Consider the following 18,254-nt stretch of genomic DNA (forward strand, 5'->3'; position numbering starts at 1 on the left):
GGGTGTGGGCCATTTTGTGAAGGTCAGTGTGTGAGAGAAATTGATGAAGATCGAGACGCACACAGAAAGAATGATGCACATCCACACCCTGCTCTCTGTGAGTGGGAGAGATGGAGAGAGAGACCATCATCCCCCATAGTTCAGACTCAGTGACTAGGATGAACCCGCTAATGACTACATTTATTCAAATTAGACTAATTGTAATCATGGTTAATAATTAGCTTTACAGTGCATTATAATTGGGTTAGGCTACAAGATGGTTCTGCCTAGGTGCAATAATTTATTTGATTTAATTATTCTGAGGAACCCAATGGTTTGACATTTCATATCATAAAACCAGCGGTGTAGAGAGAATGGAGATGGCCGTTGCCTTTAGAGAAGGTCGTTGCTCGCTCTCTGGGAAAATTATGAGGACTATTTTCCACTCTATTAAGCTACTCCACTTAGCACAATTAGCCGCACACACAAAGGTTAAAGAGAGAGACCTCTTCCTTTATGATAGAGAACAGTGGTGCATGTGCACGAGGGAGCGAGAGACGCAGAAAGAGAGCAAGCCGCCACATTCTAACATCATTTAAAATGGTAACTTATTTATTGGAACATCAGGGCACTGATGGTGCGTGCCAGCGTTGGACTTTTCCCCCCCCGAAAGATTTAAAATCAATGTTTAGAAAGTTTCAGTCTCTCTGCAGATGAGTCAGACTTATCCAAGAGTTGTGTTGTCACGGCCCTGCAGTGATTCAGAGATTTAACCGTCTGATGTGGGTAAAAAGGCATATTTGTTTGTCTCAGTTAACTGTAAACATGCGCATGAAAAAGCTGTGACAAGCAAAAAAATGATTCAAGAAGCAAAGACATTTTACATCATCCGCAACACACACATGACATGATCACAGTTCACATGTGGAGGATAATGATGAAGGTTTACAAAACAGTGAAATACTCATAAATGTCACATTACACAGTAAATTATAAACATGTGGAAGAACTACAAAGGAAGAAACTACTCACAACGAACATCCTGAATTCTTCACAACACAAAGCAAATCACAAACGCTGACATGTGTGCGGATGCCACAGTTTAAAAATAAAAATCTGCTGTTTGATGTAGAATTAGTGAGAAAAATAATTTACAGCTCTACTATTAGAAAGATGTTCTCTGGGAACACTGAGCCTGAGAGCTGCCCAGTTTAATCACAGGCTTCTGCCGCGGCCCCTGGTTACCTGTGCTGGGGCCGCAAAGGTTAATTTAATTTTATTGAGGAATAGTCGAGCGTTTTTCATTATTTCCCTCATCGAAATCCACCCAACTGTTCTGGAGATTTGGTCCTTTTATAAATCCCGGATGAAATAAAAGAAATTGAAATTAAAATAAAATAAAATAAAAATCCTTGTCTGTCATCATCGAAATCACTGGAACTCACAGGAGAAGATTTAGACAAATGTCAACAGTTTAATTCAAATAGGTTCAAATTCATTATTTACAAAGAAAAATACAGAATTAAATAAATGTAGCAGGAACTTATTTCATACTGTCTGAGACTTGAACGTGGGAATTATTGTAACACTGTTCTCAGCTTGTGTCAGACCTGAGACACTGATGAATACTCTGTGTCTGTGTCAGAGGATGAAGAGGTGAACTGAGATGGTGTCTGGACTCGTGATTGTGCTCCAACGTTCCCATCACTCACTGTTCCAGGTGAAAACCCTGCCCCAGGCATCGCCCGCCAACAGAGTAGCATGGCTCCTATAGGAGAAAGTGACGCAAATGTATTCTGTTGTAAAGCATGAAATAATAACCACACACAAGTTGGGGAGAATTCAGTAAAATCCTGAGGTGTATACTATCATACTTTTGGCTTTTAAAAACACTTTTTAATGAATTCTGAAGTGATTCGACACAGACTAATTCCTGCCTCTGTGGCAGTGAGTGGATGCAGGTTATTTACTGTACCTGGACATAGCCAGAGCTGTGATGGCCGGACTTTTTTTGTAGTGGCGTTGCGACACAGCCTGACTTCTGTTCAGCTCTTGACACGACACCAGATGTCTCTCCCAGCCTTTAACCGGGCGCGAGCTACTCACTGTGGACACAGAAAACATCATCCTCCATCCATTACTCAATCCTGTCTGTGACTCGGACGCAGTGGTCCCCTCAAATGTACCTTTGCATTATCGCTGTGTCTATCTGTGGTTAGGATGTAAAAAGGGAGAAAAATCCCTCAAATATAAATGCTCCAGTGGTACGTAGACTTGTCTCAATGTAATTTGCAAAGCATAATACTCCTATGAGGTGATGCGAGGCTGCAGCCAACGTATGCCAAATTGGATCTGGGTATTATTGCTTTCTAAATTATACACGCGCACACACGTCAGCAGAATTACTCATCAGTGTTTACTGCCTCTATGTTTAATAACTTTATAACAACATAATTTCAGCTAGCCCTAACGCTAGTGAGGGATGGGCTGAGCATTACAATCTCTCATCTGGAAACCACACTGTCTCGCTCTGAGATGAGCAGTTAAAAAGGATCTAACACTTAAGGATTTATCTAATTAGATAAATATGATGGGATTCTTTTTTAAACATGCAGGTGCATCTCAGTCCGTGTCACAGTTGTGCTACTGTCAGCCACTCCCATCATCCGTGTTGTTACAAATACAACATGTACAAGCACATCCGATCCTGCTGCCAGTAACATTACCGTCTCTCTCGGTTTGGTCTTGCCCTGGGGACACAGGCTCTTCTGGAGGGCCAGGTAATTGTGTTCTGGTGTACTCCGTCTTCCATATCTGTATGAGAGACACATAACGAGTAGCAAAATCAGACATAATTCAACATAATAACAAAGCACACTCAAATGCGCAGCTGCAGCACGCGCGCACACCCCATAACTCAAGGTAATAATAAAGTAATAATAGCGTTTGTGTGTGTGTGTGTTGTGCATGTGGCATGGACACCAAGTGAAGCCTAATTTAGAGTATGCAGCTTTGATTGCATAGAGGCAGCATAAGCTTATATTAATCCTGAGCAAAAACAGTCTCACATATGCTGTTATTAATACCATGATGGACAGTGAGGCTAATGCCAAAGTAGTGACTGCCACAGTTGAATACTGTGTATTATACAGTATGAATCGTACAAAGAGCTACCAGACAGTGACTTTAAACACAAACATTCTCTCACAGATGCAGCAACAACCACCCATTACAGTCGGGAAAAAACACTCACCTGTATGATGCCATCTGCACAGCCAGTAACAATGACATTCCTCGTGTCCCACTCGTGTCGCTGAGTGAAGCTCACACACAGGATGTCTGCCTGGGGCCCGCAGGAAGTGTCAGTGCAGGTCAGCAGCTGACCCTTCATGGTCCACAGGTAGAGCTGAGGTCCTGCACATGACGCAATCTCACCCTTTGACAGAAAAACATGGTGTTGACACCCAAGTGCACACAAAGTAAATCTGAACACACACAAAGAGGATAAGAGGATATGCATGCCGTCAAATATGAGAATCCTCCCTTCCTCAAGCCGTTAGCTGAACCAAGGGGGACCACATGGCAACAGTGTGCCAAAAAGGGCAGAACAAATGAAAAAGCTTTTAGGAGGAGGGTAAGTTGAGAAATACTAAGATGATGAAGAAGAAGATGGACGTACGGTGAGGTCATTGATAGCCAGGGCAGAGATGCTGGTTGTGTGTCCTGCTAGCTGGGTGATGTAGCTTAACTCCTCCATATCCCACAGGATACAGGTGAGGTCGCGGGAGCCACTGACTATCAGGCTGTGGACCTCCGACACCGCCAGACATGTCACTGCATCTGTGTGACCGTATAACGGCTATGAAGAAAAACTGGGTCAGTGTGGGGTTTAAACTGGAGGTGAGTTCCAATACACTCTGGATGTTACTGTCACAGACAAACTAACCTGTCTGAGTCTCATGTGAGTGAGTTTGTCCTTGTTGACTGCTACATCCCACACACACACCACTGTGCTGGTTCCTGCCGTGATGACGGTGGTGGGGTTTGGACAGGCTGCACACAACATCGTGCCCCAGTCACATGAACTCTCACACACTGCAAAGGTCTAGAGATGGACATACATGAGAAAATCGTCATGACACAGTTTGTGTATGTTGGACGTCAGACACGATGACAAGTGAGTGAGTTTATGGATGTGATACTAGTTTGCTGATGCCGTTTGTGGCTTTCCCCAGACCTTATTGACATGCTGTAAATTTATGTTCAGTTTGATTCGTACAACCACCATTGCACCATTTTGCTGCTGTTTAGGACATGTTAACCCAAAAGGTGTGCAACAGGCTTTGAGGTAAGTTTTGCTATGTTTCGTCTGGGCTGAGATTGAATGTAAACAGGGATTTACTGTTTGACCCCACATGCATACCTTCTCTGTGGCATAGTTTCCAAAGGCACAGCTGTTGTCAGGGAAGCCCCAGCTGAAGAAGCAGGACGACAGAGGCGACAGGAGGAGACGGTTTCTCTCCAGCACCAACACTTCTTTTTCCAGACACAGGATCTGACCCACTGGGCCCCTCGGCAGCTCTGTGGATTGGTTTTCAGTGGAGAGTTGTGCACCGTGAGTTAAGAGTTGTGAAAGAAAGTAAGGGAGTGATTCTTTGAAAGAAAAAAATAAGTTAAACCATATGCACCCATATAAAAGTCATTGGGGCAAAGAAAAGAAAAATGTGACCTCATTTTGCCTTTTGTGTACCTGAATAAACTTTCCAGGCCAAATAAAGGTAATGGCTGCTCAAAAACATCACATTAAAGAGTTTGGTATCTCAGTAAACTTTTTCTTTTTTCATTAAATTGACCACAGAAAACCGGGGCAATTAAAACAGCTATTCCCAGGATAACAACAAGCTGAGCAAACCTCTGTTCTACGGGGACACCTGCACGGTGGATAGAATAAGTTGTGCTTGCATGCGTTTGTGTGTGTTTGAGGCAGCAAGAGAGGCTGTAATTGTGCCTATAATTGACCTGTACATGCAGGGGCCGGCAGAAATCATTACATCCTTTCACCATTTCTGCTTTTAAAATCCCCAGGAAGATCTTGTGCCTGCATTAGTCTCAGCGTTCCTCCTCCTATTCATCTCTATCTGCTTATTGATCAGATCAGACACTCTTAGATTTAATATGAAATGTAATATGCAGGAATCTCTCCCTGAGCATTCGCAGATTCATCTCCTCTCCCTCAGTGGGCCTGTAGGGATATTCAGATTATTAAGTAGGGCTCAGCGGAAGAGTCATCTCCATATTGTAGCTCTAACAGATAGCTCCTTCTACCCTTCCACACTGTAAATTAATCTATGGACATTCTCGCTGTTTCAACCATTCCCTTGAGACCTGGGCACATCTTGTATATAATAATTGACATCAAACGTTGTAAAATAAAATAAAGGAGGAACAATACACTGTAGTGCCAAATGCAGCTGACTCTAACTGATTGAGTTTAGTTTACTCAGCAGAAAATGGCTTTGTTGATTCAGTAGTTTGGAAATTTGTGTTGATTATGAAGCTACATTATGATGCATTAATTTTCTACCTTGGCTAAGAGTATGCTAAATATGAAGCTACAGCCTGCAGCAAGTGAGCTTCGCTGAGCATAGAATAAAGACTAGGGATGTCGAGAGCTATAGCCTGGCCTTAAATAAAAGCTATAGAGGTGATAGTAGCCCGATTTTTTTTAAACCTTTGGTAAAGCTGTTTGCCCCCTGTGCCCCAGTGTTTCTATAAGTTCATTGACCACAAGCTGTAGCTTCATATCTAGTATAGAGATATGGGAACTTTATCCATCTTTCATCTAACGTTTGTCATTGTCTAGCTGTACCTCTGAATGGCTGTGCAGTGGTCTTCAGTTTGTCAAGTTTGAAGAAAAATGGAGTTGGATGGGGTGTTGACAAACCCTCTTTCTTAGGGCCACAGCGGGGTGGATGTGGTTTGGTGAAAAGCTGTGGAAAAGACACAAATGATTTACTATAAGATTATATTTTAAGAACAATATGATGCACCTACATGCTGGAAATCATGTACTTTTTCTGCTTCCCCAACACTTTATTTTTACCTGTTTGGGAACCTGGCCAAAGTTGCTAACGTATCCTAAGATCGTGCTCCTAATGAGGGGGTCCTTAGGATTCTGCCGGCCTCTCTGGATGTAGAAGTACGGATGGAACATGTTGACACTTTCTACTGCAGCTGGACCTTGTTGCCGAAACCCAAAAATGAGGTCGATCCACTGGTGGAGGTGGGAACTCACATAGTCGCTTTCCAAGGCCTAAGGCAAAAAAGGTGCAGGAGATTGTTGCACAAACTAAGACCACCTATTCAAGGAACATTACAAAACAACATGCATTGTGCAGTGATCATTGTTATTACGGTTAGACGAGACCATCAGTCAAATTGTTAATATGAGGGTTTAGAAACACAAAAAACTTCTAGGAGAATGCACAGCCAATCAAATTATTATTATTCATTCTGTATGGTTTCTTCTGAAAGTCAATTTAAAAGTGCAGGAAGCTGCACAGCTGTGTTATGAGCATATCTTCATGTGAGAAATAAAGAATGATTTCAGTATAATTACCCAGAGATTGGTTTTGAACAGTTAATAAGGAAAAGTGGGCATTATGACCAACCACATCCTTGCACCCAATGTTAATAAACCCATCCTGGAATAACCGAAAACTGAAAAAAGGTATCAAACAAGGAAATATTGTCCTTACGTTAATTTGTCTATGGAAGAAAAAACAATCTTCTGAAGTCACTAATTTTATCAGAATGCTTGGCAATATGAGTAGTTCAGTAGATTACAGAGTGATAACCATCAGAGTTGCCCCAGGAATGGAAAAAAAAAGGGAGGGTCACACGATGAAGAAATCAGTCCAACAGAGAGAAAACAGCAGTTACACCCTAACCCAGAGAAAGTGAAGAGGGAGCTGAGAAAAGACGAGAATATTCAGCTCATTAAGAGCTGGAAGAAGCAAATGGCCCTATGGAGAAGAGAGCGTCTTGTGCCTTCCTTGAATAGCATTGAATAGACTTGTTGTCCTTCGATGTCTGTCATCTGAACTCATTTGCCTTTTCGTGCATTTCCTTGACAAGACAACAAGTGCTCTTTATATTGGGAAACAGTCAGTACTAAAAGAACCAAACTCAATTAGACAAGATGGCCTTTAGCGAATGCATCGAATAAAACATTTGCTGCTGTGAATAAGATCTGTCTCCTATACAGTAGTAGAAAGAAGGGAGACAAACAGAATGACAGCAACTAAGTGTGCCAGTGGATACTTGTTTTAGTAACTAAAACAGTGCATTTCCGTGTACATGCAGCAAGGTCGGGGGTCACTGACCTCTCGATGGATTCGAATGAACTCCTGGGGGTCACCTTTCGCCCATGGAGGCAGTTCCACATCCCCCAGCGCAGTACCATCCTCCATACAGCCTATAGAGATATGGACAGTAGATCCAGGATTATGGGTCAACATCCTATCACTGTGAGTCATCCTTCCATGGAGTGTAAAGACACTCCATGAAAGTGTAAAGACACTCCATGAAGGAGTTTTTTCTTCGCCCTCCTACGCACTATGAAGTAATGTTTAGATAAGTATTCCCCTGTTCTGTTTCTCTGCCATTTGCATGAGAACACACATGCATTACCTCACACAATACTGGGGTGGAGATATTTTTTTAATTCTGTGGTAAATCTAAAATACGTTATACAAAAAAGTATTTTTATATGTGGCACAAGGGTATAAACAAGGTTCCAGGTAAATGTTTTCACCCCCAGAAAAGTCCCTGGTTGGGGGGTAGTACTTTCAAAAGTAAGGTAACCTTTGGGATTGGGCTTGCAGTGCTAAACATACCTGACCGGTATAAGAGAAAGACTAACATAATGCTGTGTTTGAGCACATAACAATTAAAATTGTGTATACAAAGAAAATACTTTAACAGGATATTCAAACTTGTATTCTTTCATTCGGATGGACAGAGGATGATTTTTGAGTCTGACCCAGCTGCATGTTGTTGGAGTTCAGCAGGAAGTCAGACAGGTAGAAGAACTCTGGGATCAGCTCTCTGACATCCCCCATGTTGTCTTTGGAGGCAGACTCCCACTCCTTCTTCACACTGTAAAACATCCGCTCTGCGATGTCAAATCCTCCCTGTGGGGACACGAGGGACAACCCTTTCAGACCCCCTGGCGTTGTGTTGAATCAAAATTCACAACAGGGATATTAATAAAGTAGTCTGCCTGATTCAGTGCAGTGAACCATATTTTATAGTCTTCATTGTACGGTGTAAGCAGGAAATATTTGTTACTGTTTGAAGGAAGCTTTTCATCTTTCTGTAAAATTCCATAATCTATGATGGAAATCTCATGAGAGAGAATGTAATTTAGAATAAAACAATTACCTCAATGGATGAAAATAGCATATATACTGGTAAACTTGGTTAGAGATGTAAATCCAGTTATGGATATTACCACACACCCGTTACACGCTTCAGAAGACAAAAAGACGCTGTAATTCACCAGACTAACATCTTTATTGCTTTATTCTGACTATCAAACACGTGCCTTCTCATCCTAATCAATTGGATGCTGCATTGTAAATTGGTTAACATCGGTGGTAATTTACATTGGCTTTCTTTTAGATGCGTTCTTTAATTATTTGCACTTATATTGAAATATCCCTTTAATCTGCTTTAATACTGAAGGCAGCAATGAAACAGGATGTGAAAATGGCTCGTATTAGAGTCATATTATTAGCAAGATCATGTTTGAAAATAAAAATAGACAGAGTGATGAATGTCAATGACCATCTGAAGCACTTAGTTTGCAGTTCAGTTTTTTTCAAAACATCCTCAGTCACACCCACTTGATGCAGTGAGCCATAGCATTTTATGTAATGCCAGCTTATCATTTTTAAGAACATAATATATAACAAAAATAAATTCTCACAAACTCACCTGCAGGGATTGGAAGGTGTGTGAAAACGGCTCTATCCTGACAAGGAAGGAGGCCACGATGATGGCTGAGGAGTAGTGGGTACAGTAGTGGCAACGTGCTGACAAATCTCCTACGGATTGAACCATTTAAAAAAGGACAAGCAGTGTATTGAATTAAATATGTAATGAATCGGAAAGGTGAGAAGAATGAAAAGAAACAAGCTGAATCAATACCCTCACCCTCACTGTTCTCCAGTTCTTCGTATCTTTGGATAAACATTTGTTTCCGTTTCTCTGTCTGAGCTCCCATTGGTTTAGACAGATCACGGAAATTTGCAGGATTTGACAGATCAAGTGTCTGTTGAGGATAAAAGAGGATCAGATAATATATATATATATATAAATAAATGTATAATATATAAAGTTTACAAGGGCTTGCTGTCGCCAAACCCTGTACACTTTTAATATCCAGGTGTCTGAACTAAAATAAAAGTTATCTCCTGAGATTCTACCTCCGAATGGTAGTCAGCTAGGACCCAGGGAAACACTGGATACTGCATCAGGTCATTGTATGTCCTCCCAGCAATGGTGTTCAGATGCATCAAGTACTCAAAGTTACTTATTTCCCCTTTCTGAAGCAGAGACAAGAACAGCATAAACACTGGGTTACTTTTAATGTCGTATCTATTCGAAGATCATTCATTACTTAAGTCAAAGTAAGAGTAAGCACTGAATCTGTAAACAAAAACATACGGCATGAAGAGCACTGCTTATTACATTACCTGCCATTTAACAAGGGCTGCCTTCTCAAACACAGGAGCCTTTCTAAAACACAATAAAAACAAATACCTTGAATTAGCAACAGTGGCTGATCAATGAGCGACGCAAAGTTTCTGCTTCCTGCTCTGTTGCCTGGCAACCACTGTTGGAAATACACACAGCAGTGTTTAGAACATGCAGCAGTTTGGAGGTGAGTGATTTAGGATTCAGAGATAGTGTGTACACAGCTGTAGGAGCAGTTAAAGGGTTGAGGTGAGCTACAGTATGTGGCATAAAGAGAGAGCAGATCCGCGGAGGACGCAGCACATGGTGCCATCTGTAGGCTGTGACGAAATATGCTTTGAGTAACCTGTGTGACGAGCCTCCATCAGACGGGTGAGCTAATATTCTGCTTGTACGGTAAGTTTTTAAATGATACTGTATGAGGTTAAGCATATAAGGGGTAAAACAGGAAAATAGCTTTCCCTCTAGTTTCTGTGACCAGCAAAAAACACTGACTTCTGCTTCCCAGCTAAAACAAGCGAGAGTTTCTTCTCCAGCTGTTTGTTCAAAGACTATTGTTAGGTTATATTTAAATAGGCATCCAGTCAAATAGGGAAACAGGCTTGAAAGTTGCTCTTTAAACAAACTGCTGAGCACAAAAACTCCACATTCAAAATAGCTTGTTTTTCAATTAATCTAGCAGACCGTGTGTTCAGCTAAACAAAATATCCAAACTAAATGACAATGTTACATAAACATTTTATTATGCATTTTACTCATGGAACACCTTTCTAAACTTGTTTAATTTGAATTGGCAAAGCATTCAACTGCTCCTGAAATCTCTTTTCCCTCTGTGGGCCAGTTACATGTCAATAAAGTCCTGGCGCCCCAGTTGCTAAGTAACGCTATTAAACAAGAGGAACCTTGACTTTCTGTGTTTGGTGTAAGAGAGGCAGGGGAAATGTGGATATACACTGTAGCGGAACTTCATTGTGTATGTATGTCAGCTTGACCGTTCTCACTCTATTCAACCATGAACATGATACATGCTGATTGCTCTGGCTGCAACTTCTCATTATCTTGGCTAAGATCCACACGCTGTGTTTTTTCTACAGGGGCGAGAGGCTTTGAGCTGAATGGCCGGTTTATACTTAAATTATACTTGATTAATTTCAAATTAGAAAATCGAGGACGAAATATGGCGAGTGCATATTTGAATTTATGTTGAAAATGTAGATATGATTTTTAAACAAGAACACAAAATACCAAACTGAAAAGTGAGGTGCTACTTTTAATGTAATGTTATGACCAATAACTCCTCCCCTTGTCCAAAAACTCCTGACCAAATTATTTTGTAAAACTACACTAAATCAATCATTGCATTTGGCCCAGTATATGTGTTATCTAATTGCAGGCAATAATTTCATGCAATAGCTTTCTATAGGAGGTTATAATGGGAACAAGCACCGGTGGATAACCTCTCTCATCCTGAGGATGATGAATGAGGCGAGAGAGGGCCTTGGGGTGTAACACAGACACAAACAGACACACACCTTGCTCTTTTAGACAGGGAGGGGAGAAGAGCGAGGCCCTCATCACACTCCTAACACTCCCCAACTATCATTTATCAAAGTCCCGATTTGACTCTTTCTGCACACGCACATATAATGTAGTATAGCGAGTCCATGTATGTCAACACACTTGCATGTGGATGGCCTGCACACTCACACCTCGCCCGAAAGGAGCCAAACAGCTCAATCAGTTGAATGGTGAGGGAGAATCAACACTCATTTGTTTTTGCTGTATTATCCAGTGTTGCCTCTCTCCTATTGTTCCCCTGCATTAGCCTTAATTAGAGAGTCGTGCTCTTAAATACCCCCATGGGCAACACTGGGTGAGCACGCACTAGTGCAGACATAACACTGTGACACACGCACGCACACACACACCGCTCAGGCTCTCATTCCTTTGAGAGTATGCTTTCCCTACTGCCCTGGGCCATACATAAGCCCCTTGTCTCTGAATAAATCACATCAGCCTCACACACACACACACACACACACACACACACACACACACACACACACACACACACACACACACACACACACACACACACACACACACACACACACACACACACACACACACACACACACACACACACACACACGACATTACTGTGTAGTGGTGTAGATTGTATAAATAATAGTAAGTCAGCCTCTTGGGAGCAACTATCACAAGTGAAATCGATATTTTAAACTGAGTTGTTCGGTAATTGTGTGTTACAGTATCATGCCCAAAGGAAAGGAAGCTAAAGGGACTAAGGTCACCCTCAGGGCCGCCAAAAAGGCGATACGGATGACACCAGATGGACGACGCAGACTGACCCTTAGCAACATGGGTATAACCATCTTCCCAAAGTGTCTCCTCAAGCTGACCAACGTAGATGAGTTGGACCTCAGCCGCAACCTGATAAGGAAACTCCCAGACAACTTTGGGAACTTCTCATCACTCAGATGGCTTGATCTGCACAGCAACAAACTGGAGTCTGTGCCAGAGTCAATCGGCGACCTGGTGGCGCTGACTCACCTCAACCTCTCTAACAACTTCCTAACCTCGGCAGGTTTACCCTCCACTCTGGGTTCTCTCACCAGTCTGACGTGTCTCAATCTGGGGATGAACAAGCTGGACACCCTACCTCCCACTATGGCGGCTCTAGAGAGTCTCCAAGAGTTAGGCCTGTTTGACAACCTCTTCATCAACCTACCAGACTTTCTGCAGGTCCTAAAACACCTCACCAAATTGAACATGAAACGAAATCCTCTATCGTATGTTCAGAAGGATGGTGAGGAGACGCTACAGAGAAAAACTGAACGAGAGGAAGAAGTGCACCTAGTATCTGAGAACAAGCTGTGCAGGCCATGCTTAAGAAGATGTAAAGACCAGAGGAAAAGGCTTACTGGCTTACTTGTATCAGCCCAACTGGCTGATACATTGTATCATGATATGATTGAGGAGAAAAGGATAAGGACTTATGCAGGACTGATGGTGCCAAACTCAGTAGCTGCAGTCAATCAGGATGTGTGGAGAATCAGAGCGGTGGAGCAAGAGACAATTAAAGGACACAAAGAACTGTTGCAATAATCGTAACAATCTGAACAAATGGAACAGATTCAGGAATTTGAAAAAACTTTAGAAGATTTAGAATGTCAATAATATTTAGCTATATGTCATACAACTATTTTTCACTACTTTTCATTTGAGAAGATGAAATAAAAAGAGGCGATTGCATCAAATATTGCTGTTGTGATTGAATGATTGAATGATTGTTCTTACCTGGCGTTAGCAATGATCTCAGTGACCCCTCTGCCTTTCAATGCCGACACTACCATGCACAACCTGCAGGGAAAAGAAGTAGAATAAGTGTCAGAATGCTGAAAATGAAAACACTGACAGGTCCAGTCTAATTTAATGTGTTACCTTTTATATGCAGAGACGTGGTCTTTATTCAGGAATACAAGGAAGGCTGAGTGTCCGTTTTTCATAAAGACCTCGATAGCATTGTCCTAAAAGGAACAGTGGCTCTTTAGTTACTGGAGACAATAACATTTGTGTGTAATACATATTTTCATCTGTCAAATCACCTTTGAACCTAGACTTGTTGCCTGATGCCTTAATGCAAACAACTTCAAGAGCAAGTAAAAATCGGATATTGGCTGCATTTGTGCTCAGAGGTCTAACGTGAATGCATTAAAATGAAGTTCTGTATATTCACAATTTGGATATTATATGCATGTTGATTCAAGGCCTGTTTAAGAGCATTTGTTTTCTAACCTCCAAAAGGAAACGCATGAAGCGGGCCTCCTTGATGTCCTCATAGAGCCAGCGTCTACAGCTGGCAGATGGCAGCTCTTTACTCAGCATGGTGGAGATGAAGGAATCCTTCACACTGACAGAGAAAGAAAGGGGCAAGAGGGGATGAGGTGACCCACCTGAGTACCTACATCTGTAACTACATTCAACTGTATGGAAACACACAGGTGTACCTGCTGGGATGGTGTTTCCTGCAACAAACATCTCCAGTGGGACTGAGAGTGAATCCCTCGCACAGGAACAGGCTTTCTTTGCCAAACAGCAGCACCCCCTCTGTCACTCTGAGGCCACTCACCATCACTACGTACATCTTAGCCTTTACCTACAGTGAGAGATAGAAAGAGAGGAAGATACCTTAAGCCCCATGTGAGAGGCATAATACATATCAGCACATTTCTCTCCCGGGACATGACATGGCAGCAACGCAGGCACTTCAGGCTTTACTTGATTGATCATTTTAATCACATATTTTAATCATTATTAAAAAGACACAGTTGAACACTTCATTATCAGAGCTGATTGATGGGGAGGAGAAGACCCGGCTGCTTCTTTTTTTTTTTGCAGTGTGACTGTGTTCCATCCAGTGCCAAAGTGAACCCACATGCTGCTTTCAGCGCTGGTTGCAGCTAATGCTAAACGCATCGTGATAATGTGGAGCTAATTCTATTGTCTCCCCTCATTTCACAGTGAGTGTGTGCACCTGGCTGTCTCCCTGTGTTGGCCCCTCTGCAGGCCCTCTGGGACTTAGCGCCCAAAAACCATATGGGGCCCCAACATACCCGCAGGCCCCTCACAATTTATACTAATCAAATCAGACTCCCTACCCCCAGACACGGAGTCACACACTTGAGGGAGGAGGCGGCTCTGGCCTGACCATTATTAGGAGAATTAATCACTGCCACACACACAATAGGAAACCTGCTAAGTGATCAGAACCTCTTGTCTGAATGCACACATAGAGACACGCCATGATGGATCATATCGCTTGACATGTGGAAGCATTTTTTAAAAAGAGTCAAGGTGCGTGAGGCTCAGACACATGGTCTGAAATCTCTTGTTGGGCTATATCATGGTCCGATTTAGTGACTGTCTCCATCAGCGAGCAACTGGCATCAGGCCTAGAGTCCCAAACAATGACCAGATTTCAGAAAAAAAAATAGTTGAATTTATTGTTATCAAAGATTAAATACATAACAATAAACTTGTTTCCTTATCTCTCTACTGTGCTCTGGACAGAAATGCTTTATCAGTCTGCGGGTGATTTAGCTGATGATGGTAAGAAGGAGAGAAAAGGAGGACTTTTATTGACTGAGAGCCTGATGTCAGACCATTGATTTCTCCCCATACACATTACTGTCATAATCACACTATTGGCGCTGGCAAGCTAATTATGAGTGGGTCTCCCTTTGTGTGTAACTTTATATGTGTGTGTGTGTGTGTGTGTGTGTGTTTGTGCGTGCGCGTGCATTTTTCAGAGCTAATGACTGTGTTCATTTGACAGGAAGCTCAGCAGGACTCACACAATGAACCACTGCTAGACAACAGGACACACAAGCACACATCACACACTTACTAAGCAGATGTAAGACAGCTTGCATCACCTCCTACTGTTTTTATTAATACTTCTGTCAGAAACATTAAAAGCCGCGGCTGGTTGCCGGAGCGATGAGAGTCCCTGTCAACATGTTCTCTGCTTTCTTACTCACTGGAAGAATGAGAAGAGCCGAGCTGGGCCTCCACATTAAAACGTTGCACTAATGAGGAAAGATGAAATTCTGATAGCAGCACTGGGCTACTGGAATCCCTCAGTCTACATCAGATAATTATGATTGTGAATATTAGTAGGATGGAAGGGAGTTGCGCTTGTGTGGAGGCATGTTGTTTTTAGCACAGCACACAAACAAACCCTCCCGTGCTACAGTACCTCCTCTCCAGGGTCCAAGTCCTGCAGGATTATGCGTATGTCGGGGCATTCTTGTGTATGCGAGCAGGGTTCGAGGGTTGAAGGGTCGGGTGAACTCTCAGTGACAGCAGGTGTCTCATTTAGAACAGGGAAGAAGGTCAAACAATCCTGTCCTCCCTCCTCTGCATCCTCTTTAGCCTCAGCGCCAACTTCAAACAGGATCTTGGGCTCTGTTACAAATCAAACACATTTTTTCACTGAGTTTACATCCAACACCCACATTCTGGTTAGAGTAAATTTAAAAAGATCAACACTTTTCTTAACCTGTGTCACCATCGGTTTTATTTTTGTTCTCCTCACATGTGCCAGTCCTTAAGCCCAGACACAGCGTCCCTTGCACCTGTTGCAACAACATATGGCGCAGTTAAAGGTTAGACTGTGCATTATATAACATAACATATGACCCTGCACTGAACTGAACTGAAAGGCCATACCCGTCTGGATCGCCTCAAAGTCTTTCTGCGGATGCGTGATTTGGTCCGATTTGGTCCTTCGGCAGCATCTTGCACCCAGTTTCGCGTCAGCAGCACCCCTGGGCCAGGTCCAAATAAAGCTCTCTCCCTCAGCAACTCGGCTTCCACACGCAGCCACTTAGAGCTCGCTCGCTCCCACTCGCTGGCTTGTAACTGGATCGCAGCAAGCAGGCCCGGAATGGAAGGATTAGATGAGAGGGAAAGGGAAATTATTACATATCTAAATTTGGCTTTTTAATAACATTTGTTTCAGAATATTCACTGTAACGTTTCAGTCAAACCTGTAAGTGGTTGGTCTTCATATTCTGAAACATGCTGTGGCCTCTGTGTCGATGTGACTCCATGCAGGTCAGAAACTCCTACAAGAGAAAGCACAGTAACCTGATGGGTGCAAATGAAAAGAGCCAGTTGCACAATCACTCTTACTCTAGCTTATATTGTACACACACAACACATTATGTTCACAGAGATTGTATATTCATAATGGTATTGTTGTTTCCTCATGCAATTACAATGCATTCATAAAATTACATCTGTTCTAAATTGCATTCACTGGGCAAAATAAGCTAGTGGCTACAGTGTTACAATAACCCTGTCTGGAAATGTAATAATTTGTTGGTGTGATCTGATTAAAATAAACATTAATATCACTGAGCCACGCCACAGTCAAGGGTAAGGTAAGTGTGTGTGTGTGCGTCTACATTGTGTGCGGGCGAGTGTGCGTGTGTCGATTAAAAGAGAAAGGCGAAGAAAAAATAGAAAAAGCACAAACAGAGCCGTGTTGACACTGCAGGATGCTCATGTTCAGCAGACACACTGGGATCATATTCTGACTGTTAACTGCTTCATTAAGCCCATCATCACAGCAGTGCTCGCTGAGAGACTAGTGAAACAACATGTGTCCATCCTTACAGCTGACCCAGGAAAACCATTTAATTGACTGAATGAACATGCAGTAACTCTTTATACCGAGTCTTATTTACAGATGTTTTAATTCTGCCTTTCGCAGTAAAATCCCCAAAAATGCAATAGATGATTTCAAGTAAAATAAAAAGGAAACATCTTTGTCTCTAAGACGAGAGATACAAAAATTCCACATCATTTCAGAAAAGGAATCTGTGCATAAAAGTTGACGGCAAACTTTGACAAGCCCCCTAGAGAATGAAAACCGTTTCTCTAAATGAGTGACTGCCTATTGGAATGAAAAGCTGTGAAGAGAAATAAATAAAGGAGTAATTTGAGGGCAGATTATTGAAATATTACAGACAGAAAAGAGAGTAATAATGACGTTTGCAAGCTAGAGCCGTGTTTTGACAGATAAACAGCAAGTCGGCGTCATCATCTCCTAATTTCATTCCTTCATTTGGACAAACATAAGTAATATATAGCATTAATTACCCTATTTAGCAGATAGGAACCTCATTGGCTTTTTAAATGTTGCATTAAATACATAACTCATCTCTTCCCACTGCAATTAACATCAGAACATCACACTCATTTCCATTTTAATGACTTCCCAACAATACGCCACCTTTGATGATAAGGCAACATAATGTCAACTTCATTCTGGGCTGGCAGTGAATGTGTAATGAACTTAACGTGATCATTAGTGCTGTTAATTATCTTTCTAATATGAGGACACAGATATGATTATGGAAACTGCAGTCGCTGATGAAATAAATCTCTAGGATTGTACTGAAGCTTGACTTAGGATGCAGGCTGCCTATCAGTCTCTATATTCTCATTCATTACCTAGTGTCGGCTTTAAAATTCCGTTTTGTTCAGTAAAAGTAGATATCTGAGACCCGGAAACTCTGCTCACTGCTCAGTAAAAATGCAATACTATGGATACAGTGACTGAAAAGACTCCACATAAGCTCATGACTTGCCAAATAAAAGGTCATAAGTTGATGATCCAGAAATTAATGAATGACTCACTTGTTTGTTCATGAGGATGAATGGCTAAATGAGCGGACTGGCTGACCATTACTGAAGATCTGAGTATCATTTTTTGAACGCTCGCTGCATGCTGCAACCTACTCAGAGCAAAGTGGTGCAACACACTGCAGAGAGGGAGAAGGCAAACATCCCTCCCTCTTCTTCTCCACCTCTCAGATGGAGAAACAATTCATCACCCATTTTGATAGCCTGTCAAAGACTGATATGATAAAGAACAACATCAAATGAATAATGTTTTCATCAGATTGGTACCAATATAATTG

General features: G+C 42.0%; 2 protein-coding genes across 5 annotated transcripts in view; one reads left to right on the forward strand and one right to left on the reverse strand.

The window, feature by feature from the left end:
• Positions 1–1,433: 1,433 nt before the first annotated feature.
• wdfy4 (WDFY family member 4) overlaps positions 1,434–18,254 on the reverse strand; it is a 37,453-nt gene continuing 20,632 nt past the window's right edge. For all 4 annotated transcript variants that reach the window (XM_047342188.1, XM_047342187.1, XM_035171950.2 and 1 more), the window contains 23 exons: positions 16,314–16,391; positions 15,994–16,185; positions 15,824–15,899; positions 15,521–15,729; positions 13,770–13,918; positions 13,558–13,672; positions 13,204–13,289; positions 13,060–13,122; positions 9,741–9,783; positions 9,471–9,590; positions 9,199–9,316; positions 8,980–9,089; positions 8,024–8,174; positions 7,365–7,456; positions 6,083–6,292; positions 5,849–5,969; positions 4,403–4,560; positions 3,926–4,084; positions 3,659–3,838; positions 3,233–3,415; positions 2,706–2,793; positions 1,955–2,084; positions 1,434–1,747 (listed from right to left, as the gene is read on the reverse strand). In XM_047342188.1, coding sequence (XP_047198144.1) covers positions 1,684–1,747; positions 1,955–2,084; positions 2,706–2,793; positions 3,233–3,415; positions 3,659–3,838; positions 3,926–4,084; positions 4,403–4,560; positions 5,849–5,969; positions 6,083–6,292; positions 7,365–7,456; positions 8,024–8,174; positions 8,980–9,089; positions 9,199–9,316; positions 9,471–9,590; positions 9,741–9,783; positions 13,060–13,122; positions 13,204–13,289; positions 13,558–13,672; positions 13,770–13,918; positions 15,521–15,729; positions 15,824–15,899; positions 15,994–16,185; positions 16,314–16,391 — 2,895 coding nt within the window. In that variant the 3' untranslated portion in view covers positions 1,434–1,683. The remainder of the gene's footprint in view (positions 1,748–1,954; positions 2,085–2,705; positions 2,794–3,232; positions 3,416–3,658; positions 3,839–3,925; positions 4,085–4,402; positions 4,561–5,848; positions 5,970–6,082; positions 6,293–7,364; positions 7,457–8,023; positions 8,175–8,979; positions 9,090–9,198; positions 9,317–9,470; positions 9,591–9,740; positions 9,784–13,059; positions 13,123–13,203; positions 13,290–13,557; positions 13,673–13,769; positions 13,919–15,520; positions 15,730–15,823; positions 15,900–15,993; positions 16,186–16,313; positions 16,392–18,254) is intronic.
• lrrc18a (leucine rich repeat containing 18a) lies at positions 12,016–12,867 on the forward strand. Its single transcript, XM_035172032.2, has one exon. It carries the CDS (start codon positions 12,016–12,018, stop codon positions 12,865–12,867), a length of 852 nt encoding a protein of 283 aa, XP_035027923.1.

Source organism: Hippoglossus stenolepis, chromosome 12 (assembly GCF_022539355.2).
Source record: "Hippoglossus stenolepis isolate QCI-W04-F060 chromosome 12, HSTE1.2, whole genome shotgun sequence".
In the NCBI taxonomy this organism is placed as follows: Eukaryota; Metazoa; Chordata; class Actinopteri; order Pleuronectiformes; family Pleuronectidae; genus Hippoglossus; species Hippoglossus stenolepis.